Source organism: Oncorhynchus keta, chromosome 12 (assembly GCF_023373465.1).
Source record: "Oncorhynchus keta strain PuntledgeMale-10-30-2019 chromosome 12, Oket_V2, whole genome shotgun sequence".
In the NCBI taxonomy this organism is placed as follows: Eukaryota; Metazoa; Chordata; class Actinopteri; order Salmoniformes; family Salmonidae; genus Oncorhynchus; species Oncorhynchus keta.
The window spans coordinates 53,888,010-53,903,009 of NC_068432.1; the positions used below are offsets into that span (position 1 = coordinate 53,888,010).

At 45.3% G+C, this 15,000-nt stretch overlaps 1 protein-coding gene across 1 annotated transcript in view; it reads right to left on the bottom strand.

The window, feature by feature from the left end:
- dcc (DCC netrin 1 receptor) overlaps positions 1 to 11,917 on the bottom strand; it is a 681,343-nt gene extending 669,426 nt beyond the window's left edge. Inside the window, exon 1 of the mRNA XM_052458625.1 lies at positions 11,503 to 11,917. Within this exon, the coding sequence (XP_052314585.1) occupies positions 11,503 to 11,590 (88 nt within the window). The 5' untranslated portion in view covers positions 11,591 to 11,917. The remainder of the gene's footprint in view (positions 1 to 11,502) is intronic.
- Between the last annotated feature and the right edge of the window lie 3,083 nt (positions 11,918 to 15,000).

A 15,000-nucleotide genomic window follows, 5' to 3' on the forward strand; every position in this document is an offset into this window, starting at 1 on the left:
CCCTGATAGAGGGAAGAGGGTTCCATTTGGGACTGAGCTCTGATAGAGGGTTCCATTTGGGACTGAGCTCTGATAGAGGGTTCCATTTGGGACTGAGCCCTGATAGAGGGAAGAGGGTTCCATTTGGGACTGAGCCCTGATAGAGGGTTCCATTTGGGACTGAGCCCTGATAGAGGGAAGAGGGTTCCATTTGGGACTGAGCCCTGATAGAGGGAAGAGGGTTCCATTTGGGACTGAGCTCTGATAGAGGGTTCCATTTGGGACTGAGCCCTGATAGAGGGAAGAGGGTTCCATTTGGGACTGAGCCCTGATAGAGGGAAGAGGGTTCCATTTGGGACTGAGCCCTGATAGAGGGAAGAGGGTTCCATTTGGGACTGAGCCCTGATAGAGGGAAGAGGGTTCCATTTGGGACTGAGCCCTGATAGAGGGAAGAGGGTTCCATTTGGGACTGAGCCCTGATAGAGGGAAGAGGGTTCCATTTGGGACTGAGCTAGTGTGTCTACAGAGAGGCTGGACCAATCATTAAGCTGCAGCAGCATGCGGAGAAGATTAAACCAGCCAATATGACATGGATGTCAGGAATTTAGCAGATCTGGGACGAATAAGACTGTGTTTCTGCTGCCTGCTACCTCAGATGAGACTAGATTACACACAACTAATGAGGATATATATCTCTCTAGATTACACAACTAATGAGGATATATATCTCTCTAGATTACACAACTAATGAAGATATCTTCACTCTCTAGATTACACAAAACTAATGAGGATATATATATCTCTCTAGATTACACAACTAATGAAGATATCTTCACTCTCTAGATTACACAAAACTAATGAGGATATATATCTCTCTAGATTACACAACTAATGAAGATATCTTCACTCTCTAGATTACACAAAACTAATGAGGATATATATCTCTCTAGATTACACAACTAATGAAGATATATATCTCTCTAGATTACACAACTAATGAAGATATCTTCACTCTCTAGATTACACACAACTAATGAGGATATATATCTCTCTAGATTACACAACTAATGAAGATATATATCTCTCTAGATTACACAACTAATGAAGATATATATCTCTCTAGATTACACAACTAACGAGGAGATCTTCACTCTCTAGATTACACAACTAATGAAGAGATCTTCACTCTCTAGATTACACACAACTAATGAGGATATATATCTCTTTAGATTACACAACTAATGAGGATATCTTCACTCTCTAGATTACACAACTAACGAGGAGATCTTCACTCTCTAGATTACACAACTAATGAAGAGATCTTCACTCTCTAGATTACACAACTAATGAGGATATATCACTCTCCTGCACACACAATCAATTGGTGTATTGTGGTATTGTAATATTGTAAAATTGTGGTATTGTGGTATTGTAAAATTGTGGTATTGTAATATTGTGGTGTTGTGGTATTGTGGTATTGTAATACTGTGGTATTGTAATGTTGTGATATTGTGGTATTGTAATATTGTGGTGTTGAGGTATTGTGGTATTGTGGTATTGTGGTGTTGTGGTATTGTGGGATTGTGGGATTGTGGTATTGTGGTATTGTGGTATTGTGGGATTGTGGGATTGTGGTATTGTGGTATTGTGGGATTGTGGTATTGTAATATTGTGGTATTGTGGTATTGTAATATTGTAATATTGTGGTATTGTAATATTGTAATATTGTGGTAACTAATGGGGATCCATAATAAACCCCCAGGAAGAGTAGCTGCTGCCTTGGCAGGAACTAATGGGGACCCGTAATAAACCCCAGGGAGAGTAGCTGCTGCCTTGGCAGGAACTAATGGGGATCCATAATAAACCCCAGGAAGAGTAGCTGCTGGCTTGGCAGGAACTAATGGGGATCCATAATAAACCCCAGGAAGAGTAGCTGCTGCCTTGGCAGGAACTAATGGGGATCCATAATAAACCCCAGGAAGAGTAGCTGCTGCCTTGGCAGGAACTAATGGGGATCCATAATAAACCCCAGGAAGAGTAGCTGCTGCCTTGGCAGGAACTAATGGGGATCCATAATAAACCCCAGAAAGAGTAGCTGCTGCGTTCACAGGAACTAATGGGGATCCTAATAAGTACTAAATACACAGCGTGATTCTGTTGTTATGCTCAATAAAGGAACTCCTAATTGGTCCATCCCAATCCTGTCCTTGACCCGTCAGCAGCCATATTTTACAGACTTCTAAATGGTAAAGATATTGTAGTAAACCGCATCGTGTACTACAAACACCAGAGCATGAGGACTACTGAGATGGGCAAAGGGAGACACTGTCATTCGGTCATTCTCAAAGCCCTGAGCTTTACTGTGAGTTCATGACCTGACTACTCATGACACTTGATTAAGAGTGGCATTCAGAGAGACACATTTAAACTGATGTCATTTGCATTCAGAGAGAGGGATTTAAACACTGATGTCATTTGCATTCAGAGAGAGGGATTTAAACACTGATGTCCGCTGCATTCAGAGAGAGGGATTTAAACACTGATGTCCGCTGCATTCAGAGAGAGGGATTTAAACACTGATGTCCGCTGCATTCAGAGAGAGGGATTTAAACACTGATGTCCGCTGCATTCAGAGAGAGGGATTTAAACACTGATGTCCGCTGCATTCAGAGAGAGGGATTTAAACACTGATGTCCGCTGCATTCAGAGAGAGGGATTTAAACACTGATGTCCGCTGCATTCAGAGAGAGGGATTTAAACACTGATGTCCGCTGCATTCAGAGAGAGGGATTTAAACTGATGTCATTTGCATTCAGAGAGAGGGATTTAAACACTGATGTCCGCTGCATTCAGAGAGAGGGATTTAAACACTGATGTCCGCTGCATTCAGAGAGAGGGATTTAAACACTGATGTCCGCTGCATTCAGAGAGAGGGATTTAAACACTGATGTCCTCTACATTCAGAGAGAGGGATTTAAACACTGATGTCCGCTGCATTCAGAGAGAGGGATTTAAACACTGATGTCCGCTGCATTCAGAGAGAGGGATTTAAACACTGATGTCCGCTGCATTCAGAGAGAGGGATTTAAACACTGATGTCCGCTGCATTCAGAGAGAGGGATTTAAACACTGATGTCATTTGCATTCAGAGAGAGGGATTTAAACACTGATGTCCGCTGCATTCAGAGAGAGGGATTTAAACACTGATGTCCGCTGAATTCAGAGAGAGGGATTTAAACACTGATGTCATCTGCTTTACCAGCACATAACACTTTGGTTTGTTTGAATTATTTGACATTGACTTCAAATATAAAGGGTAACCGAAAATACAAACGATAAATTATTGCAATACTTATGTGGAGACGCCCTCTCTAACACACCCTATCTGAGACGGCCCTCTCTAACACACCCTATCTGAGACGGCCCTCTCTAACACACCCTATTTGAGACACCCTCTCTAACACACCCTATTTGAGACGGCCCTCTCTAACACACCCTATTTGAGACACCCTCTCTAACACACCCTATTTGAGACTGCCCTCTCTAACACACCCTATCTGAGACGGCCCTCTCTAACACACCCTATCTGAGACGGCCCTCTCTAACACACCCTATCTGATGCCCTCTCTAACACACCCTATCTGAGACACCCTCTCTAACACACCCTATTTGAGACGGCCCTCTCTAACACACCCTATCTGAGACGGCCCTTCTAACACACCCTGATCTGAGACACCCTCTCTAACACATTATTTGAGACGGCCCTCTCTAACACACCCTATCTGATGCCCTCTCTAACACACCCTATTTGAGACGGCCCTCTCTAACACACCCTATTTGAGACGGCCCTCTCTAACACACCCTATCTGAGACGGCCCTCTCTAACACACCCTATTTGAGACGGCCCTCTCTAACACACCCTATCTGAGACGGCCCTCTCTAACACACCCTATTTGAGACGACCCTCTCTAACACACCCTATTTGAGACACCCTCTCTAACACACCCTATTTGAGACACCCTCTCTAACACACCCTATCTGAGACGGCCCTTCTAACACACCCTATCTGAGACGGCCCCTCTAACACACCCTATTTGAGACGGCCCTCTCTAACACACCCTATTTGAGACGGCCCTCTCTAACACACCCTATTTGAGACGACCCTCTCTAACACACCCTATTTGAGACACCCTCTCTAACACACCCTATTTGAGACACCCTCTCTAACACACCCTATTTGAGACGGCCCTCTCTAACACACCCTATTTGAGACACCCTCTCTAACACACCCTATCTGAGACGGCCCTCTCTAACACACCCTATTTGAGACGCCCTCTCTAACACACCCTATTTGAGACGGCCCTCTCTAACACACCCTATTTGAGACGGCCCTCTCTAACACACCCTATTTGAGACACCCTCTCTAACACACCCTATTTGAGACGGCCCTCTCTAACACACCCTGTTTGAGACACCCTCTCTAACACACCCTATTTGAGACGGCCCTCTCTAACACACCCTATTTGAGACGACCCTCTCTAACACACCCTATCTGAGACGGCCCTCTCTAACACACCCTATTTGAGACACCCTCTCTAACACACCCTATTGAGACGGCCCTCTCTAACACACCCTATCTGAGACGGCACTCTCTAACACACCCTATTTGAGACGGCCCTCTCTAACACACCCTATCTGAGACGGCCCTCTCTAACACACCCTATCTGAGACGGCCCTCTCTAACACACCCTATTTGAGACACCCTCTCTAACACACCCTATTTGAGACGGCCCTCTCTAACACACCCTATTTGAGACACCCTCTCTAACACACCCTATTTGAGACGGCCCTCTCTAACACACCCTATCTGAGACGGCCCTCTCTAACACACCCTATCTGAGACGGCCCTCTCTAACACACCCTATTTGAGACACCCTCTCTAACACACCCTATTTGAGACGGCCCTCTCTAACACACCCTATTTGAGACGCCCTCTCTAACACACCCTATTTGAGACGGCCCTCTCTAACACACCCTATTTGAGACGGCCCTCTCTAACACACCCTATCTGAGACGGCCCTCTCTAACACACCCTATTTGAGACGGCCCTCTCTAACACACCCTATCTGAGACACCCTCTCTAACACACCCTATTTGAGACGGCCCTCTCTAACACACCCTATTTGAGACGGCCCTCTCTAACACACCCTATCTGAGACGGCCCTCTCTAACACACCCTATTTGAGACGGCCCTCTCTAACACACCCTATTTGAGACGGCCCTCTCTAACACACCCTATCTGAGACGGCCCTCTCTAACACACCCTATCTGAGACGGCCCTCTCTAACACACCCTATCTGAGACACCCTCTCTAACACACCCTATTTGAGACGGCCCTCTCTAACACACCCTATCTGAGACACCCTCTCTAACACACCCTATCTGAGACGGCCCTCTCTAACACACCCTATCTGAGACGGCCCTCTCTAACACACCCTATTTGAGACGGCCCTCTCTAACACACCCTATCTGAGACACCCTCTCTAACACACCCTATCTGAGACGGCCCTCTCTAACACACCCTATCTGAGACACCCTCTCTAACACACCCTATTTGAGACGGCCCTCTCTAACACACCCTATCTGAGACACCCTCTCTAACACACCCTATCTGAGACACCCTCTCTAACACACCCTATTTGAGACGGCCCTCTCTAACACACCCTATCTGAGACGGCCCTCTAACACACCCTATCTGAGACACCCTCTCTAACACACCCTATCTGAGACGGCCCTCTCTAACACACCCTATTTGAGACGGCCCTCTCTAACACACCCTATCTGAGACGGCCCTCTCTAACACACCCTATCTGAGACACCCTCTCTAACACACCCTATCTGAGACGGCCCTCTCTAACACACCCTATTTGAGACGGCCCTCTCTAACACACCCTATCTGAGACGGCCCTCTCTAACACACCCTATCTGAGACGGCCCTCTCTAACACACCCTATTTGAGACGGCCCTCTCTAACACACCCTATCTGAGACACCCTCTCTAACACACCCTATTTGAGACGGCCCTCTCTAACACACCCTATCTGAGACGGCCCTCTCTAACACACCCTATCTGAGACGGCCCTCTCTAACACACCCTATTTGAGACACCCTCTCTAACACACCCTATTTGAGACACCCTCTCTAACACACCCTATTTGAGACGGCCCTCTCTAACACACCCTATTTGAGACGGCCCTCTCTAACACACCCTATCTGAGACGGCCCTCTCTAACACACCCTATTTGAGACGGCCCTCTCTAACACACCCTATTTGAGACGGCCCTCTCTAACACACCCTATTTGAGACGGCCCTCTCTAACACACCCTATTTGAGACGGCCCTCTCTAACACACCCTATTTGAGACGGCCCTCTCTAACACACCCTATTTGAGACACCCTCTCTAACACACCCTATTTGAGACGGCCCTCTCTAACACACCCTATCTGAGACGGCCCTCTCTAACACACCCTATTTGAGACACCCTCTCTAACACACCCTATTTGAGACACCCTCTCTAACACACCCTATTTGAGACACCCTCTCTAACACACCCTATTTGAGACACCCTCTCTAACACACCCTATTTGAGACACCCTCTCTAACACACCCTATTTGAAGCACCCTCTCTCACTGTGTGTCAATTGTCTAGGAGGTACCCACCAGTCCCCAGATTACCAGTCTCTACAGTACTACTAGGAGGTACCCACCAGTCTCTACAGTACTAGTCTAGGAGGTACCCACCAGTCCCCAGATTACCAGTCTCTACAGTACTAGTCCAGGAGGTACCCACCAGTCCCCAGATTACCAGTCTCTACAGTACTAGTCTAGGAGGTACCCACCAGTCTCTACAGTACTAGTCTAGAGGAACCCACCAGTCCCCAGATTACCAGTCTCTACAGTACTAGTCCAGGAGGTACCCACCAGTCCCCAGATTACCAGTCTCTACAGTACTAGTCTGGGAGGTACCCACCAGTCCCCAGATTACCAGTCTCTACAGTACTAGTCTAGAGGAACCCACCAGTCCCCAGATTACCAGTCTCTAACACACCCTATCTGAGACGGCCCTCTCTAACACACCCTATTTGAGACGGCCCTCTCTAACACACCCTATCTGAGACGGCCCTCTCTAACACACCCTATCTGAGACGGCCCTCTCTAACACACCCTATTTGAGACGGCCCTCTCTAACACACCCTATTTGAGACGGCCCTCTCTAACACACCCTATTTGAGACGGCCCTCTCTAACACACCCTATTTGAGACGGCCCTCTCTAACACACCCTATTTGAGACGGCCCTCTCTAACACACCCTATTTGAGACGGCCCTCTCTAACACACCCTATTTGAGACACCCTCTCTAACACACCCTATTTGAGACGGCCCTCTCTAACACACCCTATTTGAGACGGCCCTCTCTAACACACCCTATTTGAGACACCCTCTCTAACACACCCTATTTGAGACGGCCCTCTCTAACACACCCTATCTGAGACGGCCCTCTCTAACACACCCTATTTGAGACACCCTCTCTAACACACCCTATTTGAGACACCCTCTCTAACACACCCTATTTGAGACACCCTCTCTAACACACCCTATTTGAGACACCCTCTCTAACACACCCTATTTGAGACACCCTCTCTAACACACCCTATTTGAAGCACCCTCTCTCACTGTGTGTCAATTGTCTAGGAGGTACCCACCAGTCCCCAGATTACCAGTCTCTACAGTACTAGTCTAGGAGGTACCCACCAGTCTCTACAGTACTAGTCTAGGAGGTACCCACCAGTCCCCAGATTACCAGTCTCTACAGTACTAGTCCAGGAGGTACCCACCAGTCCCCAGATTACCAGTCTCTACAGTACTAGTCTAGGAGGTACCCACCAGTCTCTACAGTACTAGTCTAGAGGAACCCACCAGTCCCCAGATTACCAGTCTCTACAGTACTAGTCCAGGAGGTACCCACCAGTCCCCAGATTACCAGTCTCTACAGTACTAGTCTAGGAGGTACCCACCAGTCTCTACAGTACTAGTCTAGAGGAACCACCAGTCCCCAGATTACCAGTCTCTGCAGTACTAGTCTAGAGGAACCCACCAGTCCCCAGATTACCCGTCTCTACAGTACTAGTCTAGAGGAACCCACCAGTCCCCAGATTACCAGTCTCTACAGTACTAGTCTGGGAGGAACCCACCAGTCCCCAGATTATCAGTCTCTACAGTACTAGTCTGGGAGGTACCCACCAGTCCCCAGATTACCAGTCTCTACAGTACTAGTCTGGGAGGTACCCACCAGTCCCCAGATTACCAGTCTCTACAGTACTAGTCTAGAGGAACCCACCAGTCCCCAGATTACCAGTCTCCACAGTACTAGTCTGGGAGGAACCCACCAGTCCCCAGATTATCAGTCTCTACAGTACTAGTCTGGGAGGTACCCACCAGTCCCCAGATTACCAGTCTCTACAGTACTAGTCTAGAGGAACCCACCAGTCCCCAGATTACCAGTCTCTACAGTACTAGTCTGGGAGGAACCCACCAGTCCCCAGATTACCAGTCTCTACAGTACTAGTCTAGAGGTACCCACCAGTCCCCAGATTACCAGTCTCTACAGTACTAGTCTAGAGGTACCCACCAGTCCCCAGATTACCAGTCTCTACAGAACTAGTCTAGAGGAACCCACCAGTCCCCAGATTACCAGTCTCTACAGTACTAGTCTAGAGGTACCCACCAGTCCCCAGATTACCAGTCTCTACAGTACTAGTCTAGAGGAACACACCAGTCCCCAGATTACCAGTCTCTACAGTACTAGTCTAGGAGGTACCCACCAGTGTCTACAGTACTAGTCTAGAGGAACCACCAGTCCCCAGATTACCAGTCTCTACAGTACTAGTCTAGAGGTACCCACCAGTCCCCAGATTACCAGTCTCTACAGTACTAGTCTAGAGGAACCCACCAGTCCCCAGATTACCCGTCTCTACAGTACTAGTCTAGAGGAACCCACCAGTCCCCAGATTACCAGTCTCTACAGTACTAGTCTGGGAGGAACCCACCAGTCCCCAGATTATCAGTCTCTACAGTACTAGTCTGGGAGGTACCCACCAGTCCCCAGATTACCATTCTCTACAGTACTAGTCTAGAGGAAGCCACCAGTCCCCAGATTACCAGTCTCTACAGTACTAGTCTAGAGGAACCACCAGTCCCCAGATTACCAGTCTCTACAGTACTAGTCTAGGAGGTACCCACCAGTCCCCAGATTACCAGTCTCTACAGTACTAGTCTAGAGGTACCCACCAGTCCCCAGATTACCAGTCTCTACAGTACTAGTCTAGAGGAACCCACCAGTCCCCAGATTACCAGTCTCTACAGTACTAGTCTAGAAAATAGTGCTGAGCGATCAACCAACAATTTGGTTATTTTTATTTTTTTAAACAACTAATTGACCAAAATCAGTTAAATTATTTTAATTATATTTTGTAAAAAAAAAATCCCTTTGATCTAAGTGCGCATATTGTTCCTTTTCTCTATAGATTAATCAGATCAAGCCAGAACTGTGCAATGTAGCAGGGAGTTGTAGTTTCTCTATAGATTAATCAGATCAAGCCAGAACTGTGCAATGTAGCAGGGAGTTGTAGTTTCTCTATAGATTAATCAGATCAAGCCAGAACTGTGCAATGTAGCAGGGAGTTGTAGTTTCCCTATAGATTAATCAGATCAAGCCAGAACTGTGCAATGTAGCAGGGAGTTGTAGTTTCTCTATAGATTAATCAGATCAAGCCAGAACTGTGCAATGTAGCAGGGAGTTGTAGTTTCTCTATAGATTAATCAGATCAAGCCAGAACTGTGCAATGTAGCAGGGAGTTGTAGTTTCCAACAGGCAACTATTCTACATAGTTTACTGCAGAAGGAATGTGTCAATCAACAACAATGACCATAATCCATTGTGTACCTACCTACCTGTCCGGTCCGTGTTTCTTTTACGCCTGCTACATAAAAGAGACAGAAGAATGCAGGACCAAGAGGGGATGGATAACAGTTTCTTCGCAAGGTATCTCTACTTAAAAATACATTATCTCAATCAGGTGCTTCCAGTCCTGGGGAACCCCACCCCCCAGCGGTACACAGCTGATTCAAATAACCTACTCATCAGCAAGCTTTAATTATTTGAATCAGCCATGTGGTGCTGGGGGGTGGGGGTGGGGGTGGGAGGACCAAGTTTGGGGAATCATGATCTAAGTGATTGATAGTTATTATTCAGATCAATCAATAAATGATGGCCTTTACTTTGAATAGATCTTTTTGAGAGGAGATGATGACTTTGTGATGAAATAATAAATTCATCAAACAAAACAAATGTAATAATACACAACAACTGGAAATATATTATTCAAGTTAAAAGTCACGTGAATAACCGACGGTTAAGTAAGTGGTGAGCAGTAATGGCGGAAGTCAACACCATCACGGGGACTTGTAATTATTACTTGTTTAATTCTACGATGTCACAACATTCAACCCACATAATGCACAGTGCATTTAATGTCTAACCGAAACACAACCGACCGTAAAAAATCACTAATGCTCAGTACTATACTATAGGAGGAATCCACCTGCTAGTCCTTGACCTGTTAATAACGCTGTACTAGTGTATGATGACGAGGACTATGGATGTGTTTTGTGTCTGGGCGGGCGGGTAGGATAAAGGCTATGCCACTAGTTGAGTACAAGAGGCTATATAGGCAGTAGACCAGCCTAGATCAGCTTGATTACATGTGGGTAGATTTACATACTCAGTCTACTAGGCTCAAGCAGGTGACCTATTGACACAAATACACGGTATTCCCTCAATGAACATCAATTTAAAATGTTATATAGTTACTATAACACATTTTATTGTGAAGTTTAAATATAGAGTTTCAGATATATTATTCTACCTACACACACAGAGAGCGAGAGAGAGAGAAAAGGAGAAAGAGTGAGAGTGAGAGAGAAAGAGAGAAAGAGAGAGAGAGAAAAGGAGAGAGTGAGAGTGAGAGTGAGAAAGAGAAAGAGAAAGAGAGAGAGAGAGAGATAATAGATTCGATCAGGTGCAAATTGCCAATTCAGAGTTATTTCATTATAGCCAATCAGCAAATCAACATGGTTGTAAAATAATACAACGAGAAGTAATTAGGCTACGTCAAACACGTAGACTAAGATATGCAGGAACATTTTAAACAGCCTGAAAAGGAAGCAACATTTTTTATAAAACCGAGTAAAAGTCAAGCGTAAAGCTGTTGGCTTCTCTGCAACAGTACCAAGACCAATACGCATCCAATGGAAGCCTACCTCCAGCAATAGCCTACAGCCGATGTGTCAACGAAATACATTTGTATGCAACACACAACACAGCTTCTCTCTTTTTTTGTGCGCATGCACACCCGCATAGTTGACATGTTTCGACATTGAAATATGTTTTAATCAGATACGTACTATATGATGTTGAATCGCCGGCGAGATAGCATAACCAGACAAATGCCGAAAGTCTTTTCGCCCAAATACATCCAAATGATCCCTCCATGATTGCGCTTCACCGCTGAGCGACACTAGTCCCACTATCACAAAAATCCTTCTCTAAAAACCACACAACGCACGAATTCGTTCGTTAACGCCGTGCGTATGGAACCGGTTGCTCCAAAGAAAATCTCCCAATACAATAGCAACAAAAAGCAGGTACGGCGGTGATAAGTTTACAAGTTGTGAAGCAACAACTAAAACCGTTAGTTCACCATCTTTTTCTGCGCAAAGGCTCCAAGCGTAACGCGGTAGAAATCCCCGAGACTTGGGAAAGAACATGCAGGCTCCGAATACTCGTAACGGGAGCTGTCCAGCGGTTCACTGTGGGAGACCAGTGAGAGAGAGGAGATGGGTACGCGAATTCATTGATCTAACGGTGTTGGGGGTAAAGAGTGGAGTGGGATAAACTCCACTGGAACGGACTGGAGCGTTTGCAGGATCGATGGAACTATGGAATCAACGGGGTGTTCAAGCTGGGATTCCAGGCTGGTTGAGGGGAATGAGAGAGCTCGCCTGCCACCTCTGGTCAAATTAAGAACTATAAATACGATTCATCTCCACTCTCCAGAGTTATGAGGTCATGCCACCCTCACTGTGTGGTGGAACAAATCAATCTATTTGACTTTCTTCTGGACGTTAGGATATTACATTTTTACCAATGATAAAGAGAGACTGAGAGGAAGTATTGAGTCAAAAGAAAGTAATACATATTATATTATATTATTATTATGGGGGATAATTGTGATTGTGAACTATTCATATTTATGCACAATTATCCAACCAATCTAGGAAATAATGTATTGCTCAAATAGTATACAGTTTGAAAACATGACAGGGAAATCAATGTGAAGATTTGCTTGTTTTAGCCTAGTGGGTTAATGTTGTCTTTAGGCAGGGGGAATAACCTACCAGGTCAGAGGAATAGTCTACCTGGGTTTAATAACCTACCAGGTCAGAGGAATAGTCTACCTGGGTTGAATAACCTACCAGGTCAGAGGAATAGTCTATCTGGGTTTAATAACCTACCAGGTCAGAGGAATAGTCTACCTGGGTTTAATAACCTACCTGGTCAGAGGAATAGTCTACCTCGGTTTAATAACCTACCTGGTCAGAGGAATAGTCTACCTGGGTTTAATAACCTACCTGGTCAGAGGAATAGTCTACCTGGGTTTAATAACCTACCAGGTCAGAGGAATAGTCTACCTGGGTTTAATAACCTACCAGGTCAGAGGTATAGTCTACCTGGGTTTAATAACCTACCTGGTCAGAGGAATAGTCTACCTGGGTTTAATAACCTACTGTCACGCCTTGGTCATTGTATCTTGTGTTTTTGTTATATGTTTGGGTAGGCCAGGGTGTGACATGGGTTTATATGTTGTATTTCGTATTGGGGTTTGTATTACTTGGGAGTGTGTATTATTAGGGGTGTGTCTAGTTAGGCTTGGCTGCCTGAGGCGATTCCTAATTGGAGTCAGCTGATTCTCGTTGTCTCGGATTGGGAACCGTATTTAGGCAGCCTGAGTGCGCGTTGTATTTCGTGGGTGATTGTACCTGTCTTAGTGTTAGTCACCAGATAGGCTGTATTAGTTTCACTCGTTTGTTGTTTTTGTATTTTCAGTTATTTCATGTACCGCATTATTCTTCATTAAAAGTCATGAGTAACCTACACGCTGCATTTCGGTCTGACTCTCTTCAAACAACAGACGAACTTCGTTACACCTACCAGGCCAGAGGAATAGTCTACCTGGGTTTAATAACCTACCAGGTCAGAGGAATAGTCTACCTGGGTTTAATAACCTACCAGGCCAGAGGAATAGTCTACCTGGGTTTAATAAACTACCAGGTCAGAGGAATAGTCTACCTGGGTTTAATAACCTACCTGGTCAGAGGAATAGTCTACCTGGGTTTAATAACCTACCAGGCCAGAGGAATAGTCTACCTGGGTTTAATAACCTACCAGGTCAGAGGAATAGTCTACCTGGGTTTAATAACCTACCAGGCCAGATGAATAGTCTACCTGGGTTTAATAAACTACCAGGTCAGAGGAATAGTCTACCTGGGTTTAATAACCTACCAGGCCAGATGAATAGTCTACCTGGGTTTAATAACCTACCAGGTCAGAGGAATAGTCTACCTGGGTTTAATAACTTACCTGGTCAGAGGAATAGTCTACCTGGGTTTAATAACCTACCTGGTCAGAGGAATAGTCTACCTGGGTTTAATAAACTACTTGGTCAGAGGAATAGTCTACCTGGGTTTAATAACTTACCTGGTCAGAGGAATAGTCTACCTGGGTTTAATAAACTACTTGGTCAGAGGAATAGTCTACCTGGGCTTAATAACCTACCAGGTCAGAGGAATAGTCTACCTGGGTTTAATAAACTACTTGGTCAGAGGAATAGTCTACCTGGGTTTAATAACCTACCAGGTCAGAGGAATAGTCTACCTGGGTTTAATAAACTACTTGGTCAGAGGAATAGTCTACCTGGGTTTAATAACCTACCAGGTCAGAGGAATAGTCTACCTGGGTTTAATAACCTACCAGGTCAGAGGAATAGTCTACCTGGGTTTAATAACCTACCAGGTCAGAGGAATAGTCTACCTTTGTTCAAGAAGCTACCAGGTCAGAGTACAGGACTCAGCTCCCACAGATGATGCTCATCAAGGCCAGGTTCTGGGGTTGATGTGGAGAGGAAGAGGTGGAGAAGGAGGAGGATAATGATGATAACCTTATCCGTGACCTAAAAACTAAACTTAGCGCTTTACCATCTTCAAGCAACAACTTGAAAAGCGACTGTAGCTAAGCAAGAAATTAAAACAGCAACTTAAATGATGAGATATATATATATATATATATACATTTTCAAATTATATTGTCACTAGGAATAAATTGAATGTTCAGTGTTGTAAGGCATACATACTGTACGGAACTAAGGGCTATTTCACCGTCACCCTCTCTTCCATTCTACTGCTATTCTTCTGAAAAGCCCCAACGCACAGACAAAATTCAAGATGGAGTAAAGAATTTAACCCTCCAGAGAGAACTGCTTAAGTCAACACATTAATAATGCCATAGCCTATTACCATAGTACACAAACACAGTCCCCATCCCGTCTAGCCCTGCTTGTTTAATCTGTCTCAGTATGGAGTTGGTGTTGGGTTAAGGTTAGGGTTAGGGTTAGGGTTAGGGCTAAAGTTTGGGTAATTCACAGAGCAAAGTACAGAGAGATCCTTGATGAAAACCTGCTCCATAGCTCTCAGGACCTCAGACTGGAGTGAAGGTTCACCCTCCAACTGGACAACAACCCTAACATGCTAACCACACACACCGCCTGCGTCGCGTCATGCTCGAGCGTTGCTAAATATATTTACACATACATGTTATTCAAGCATTGCACCCACACTGCTGGCGTG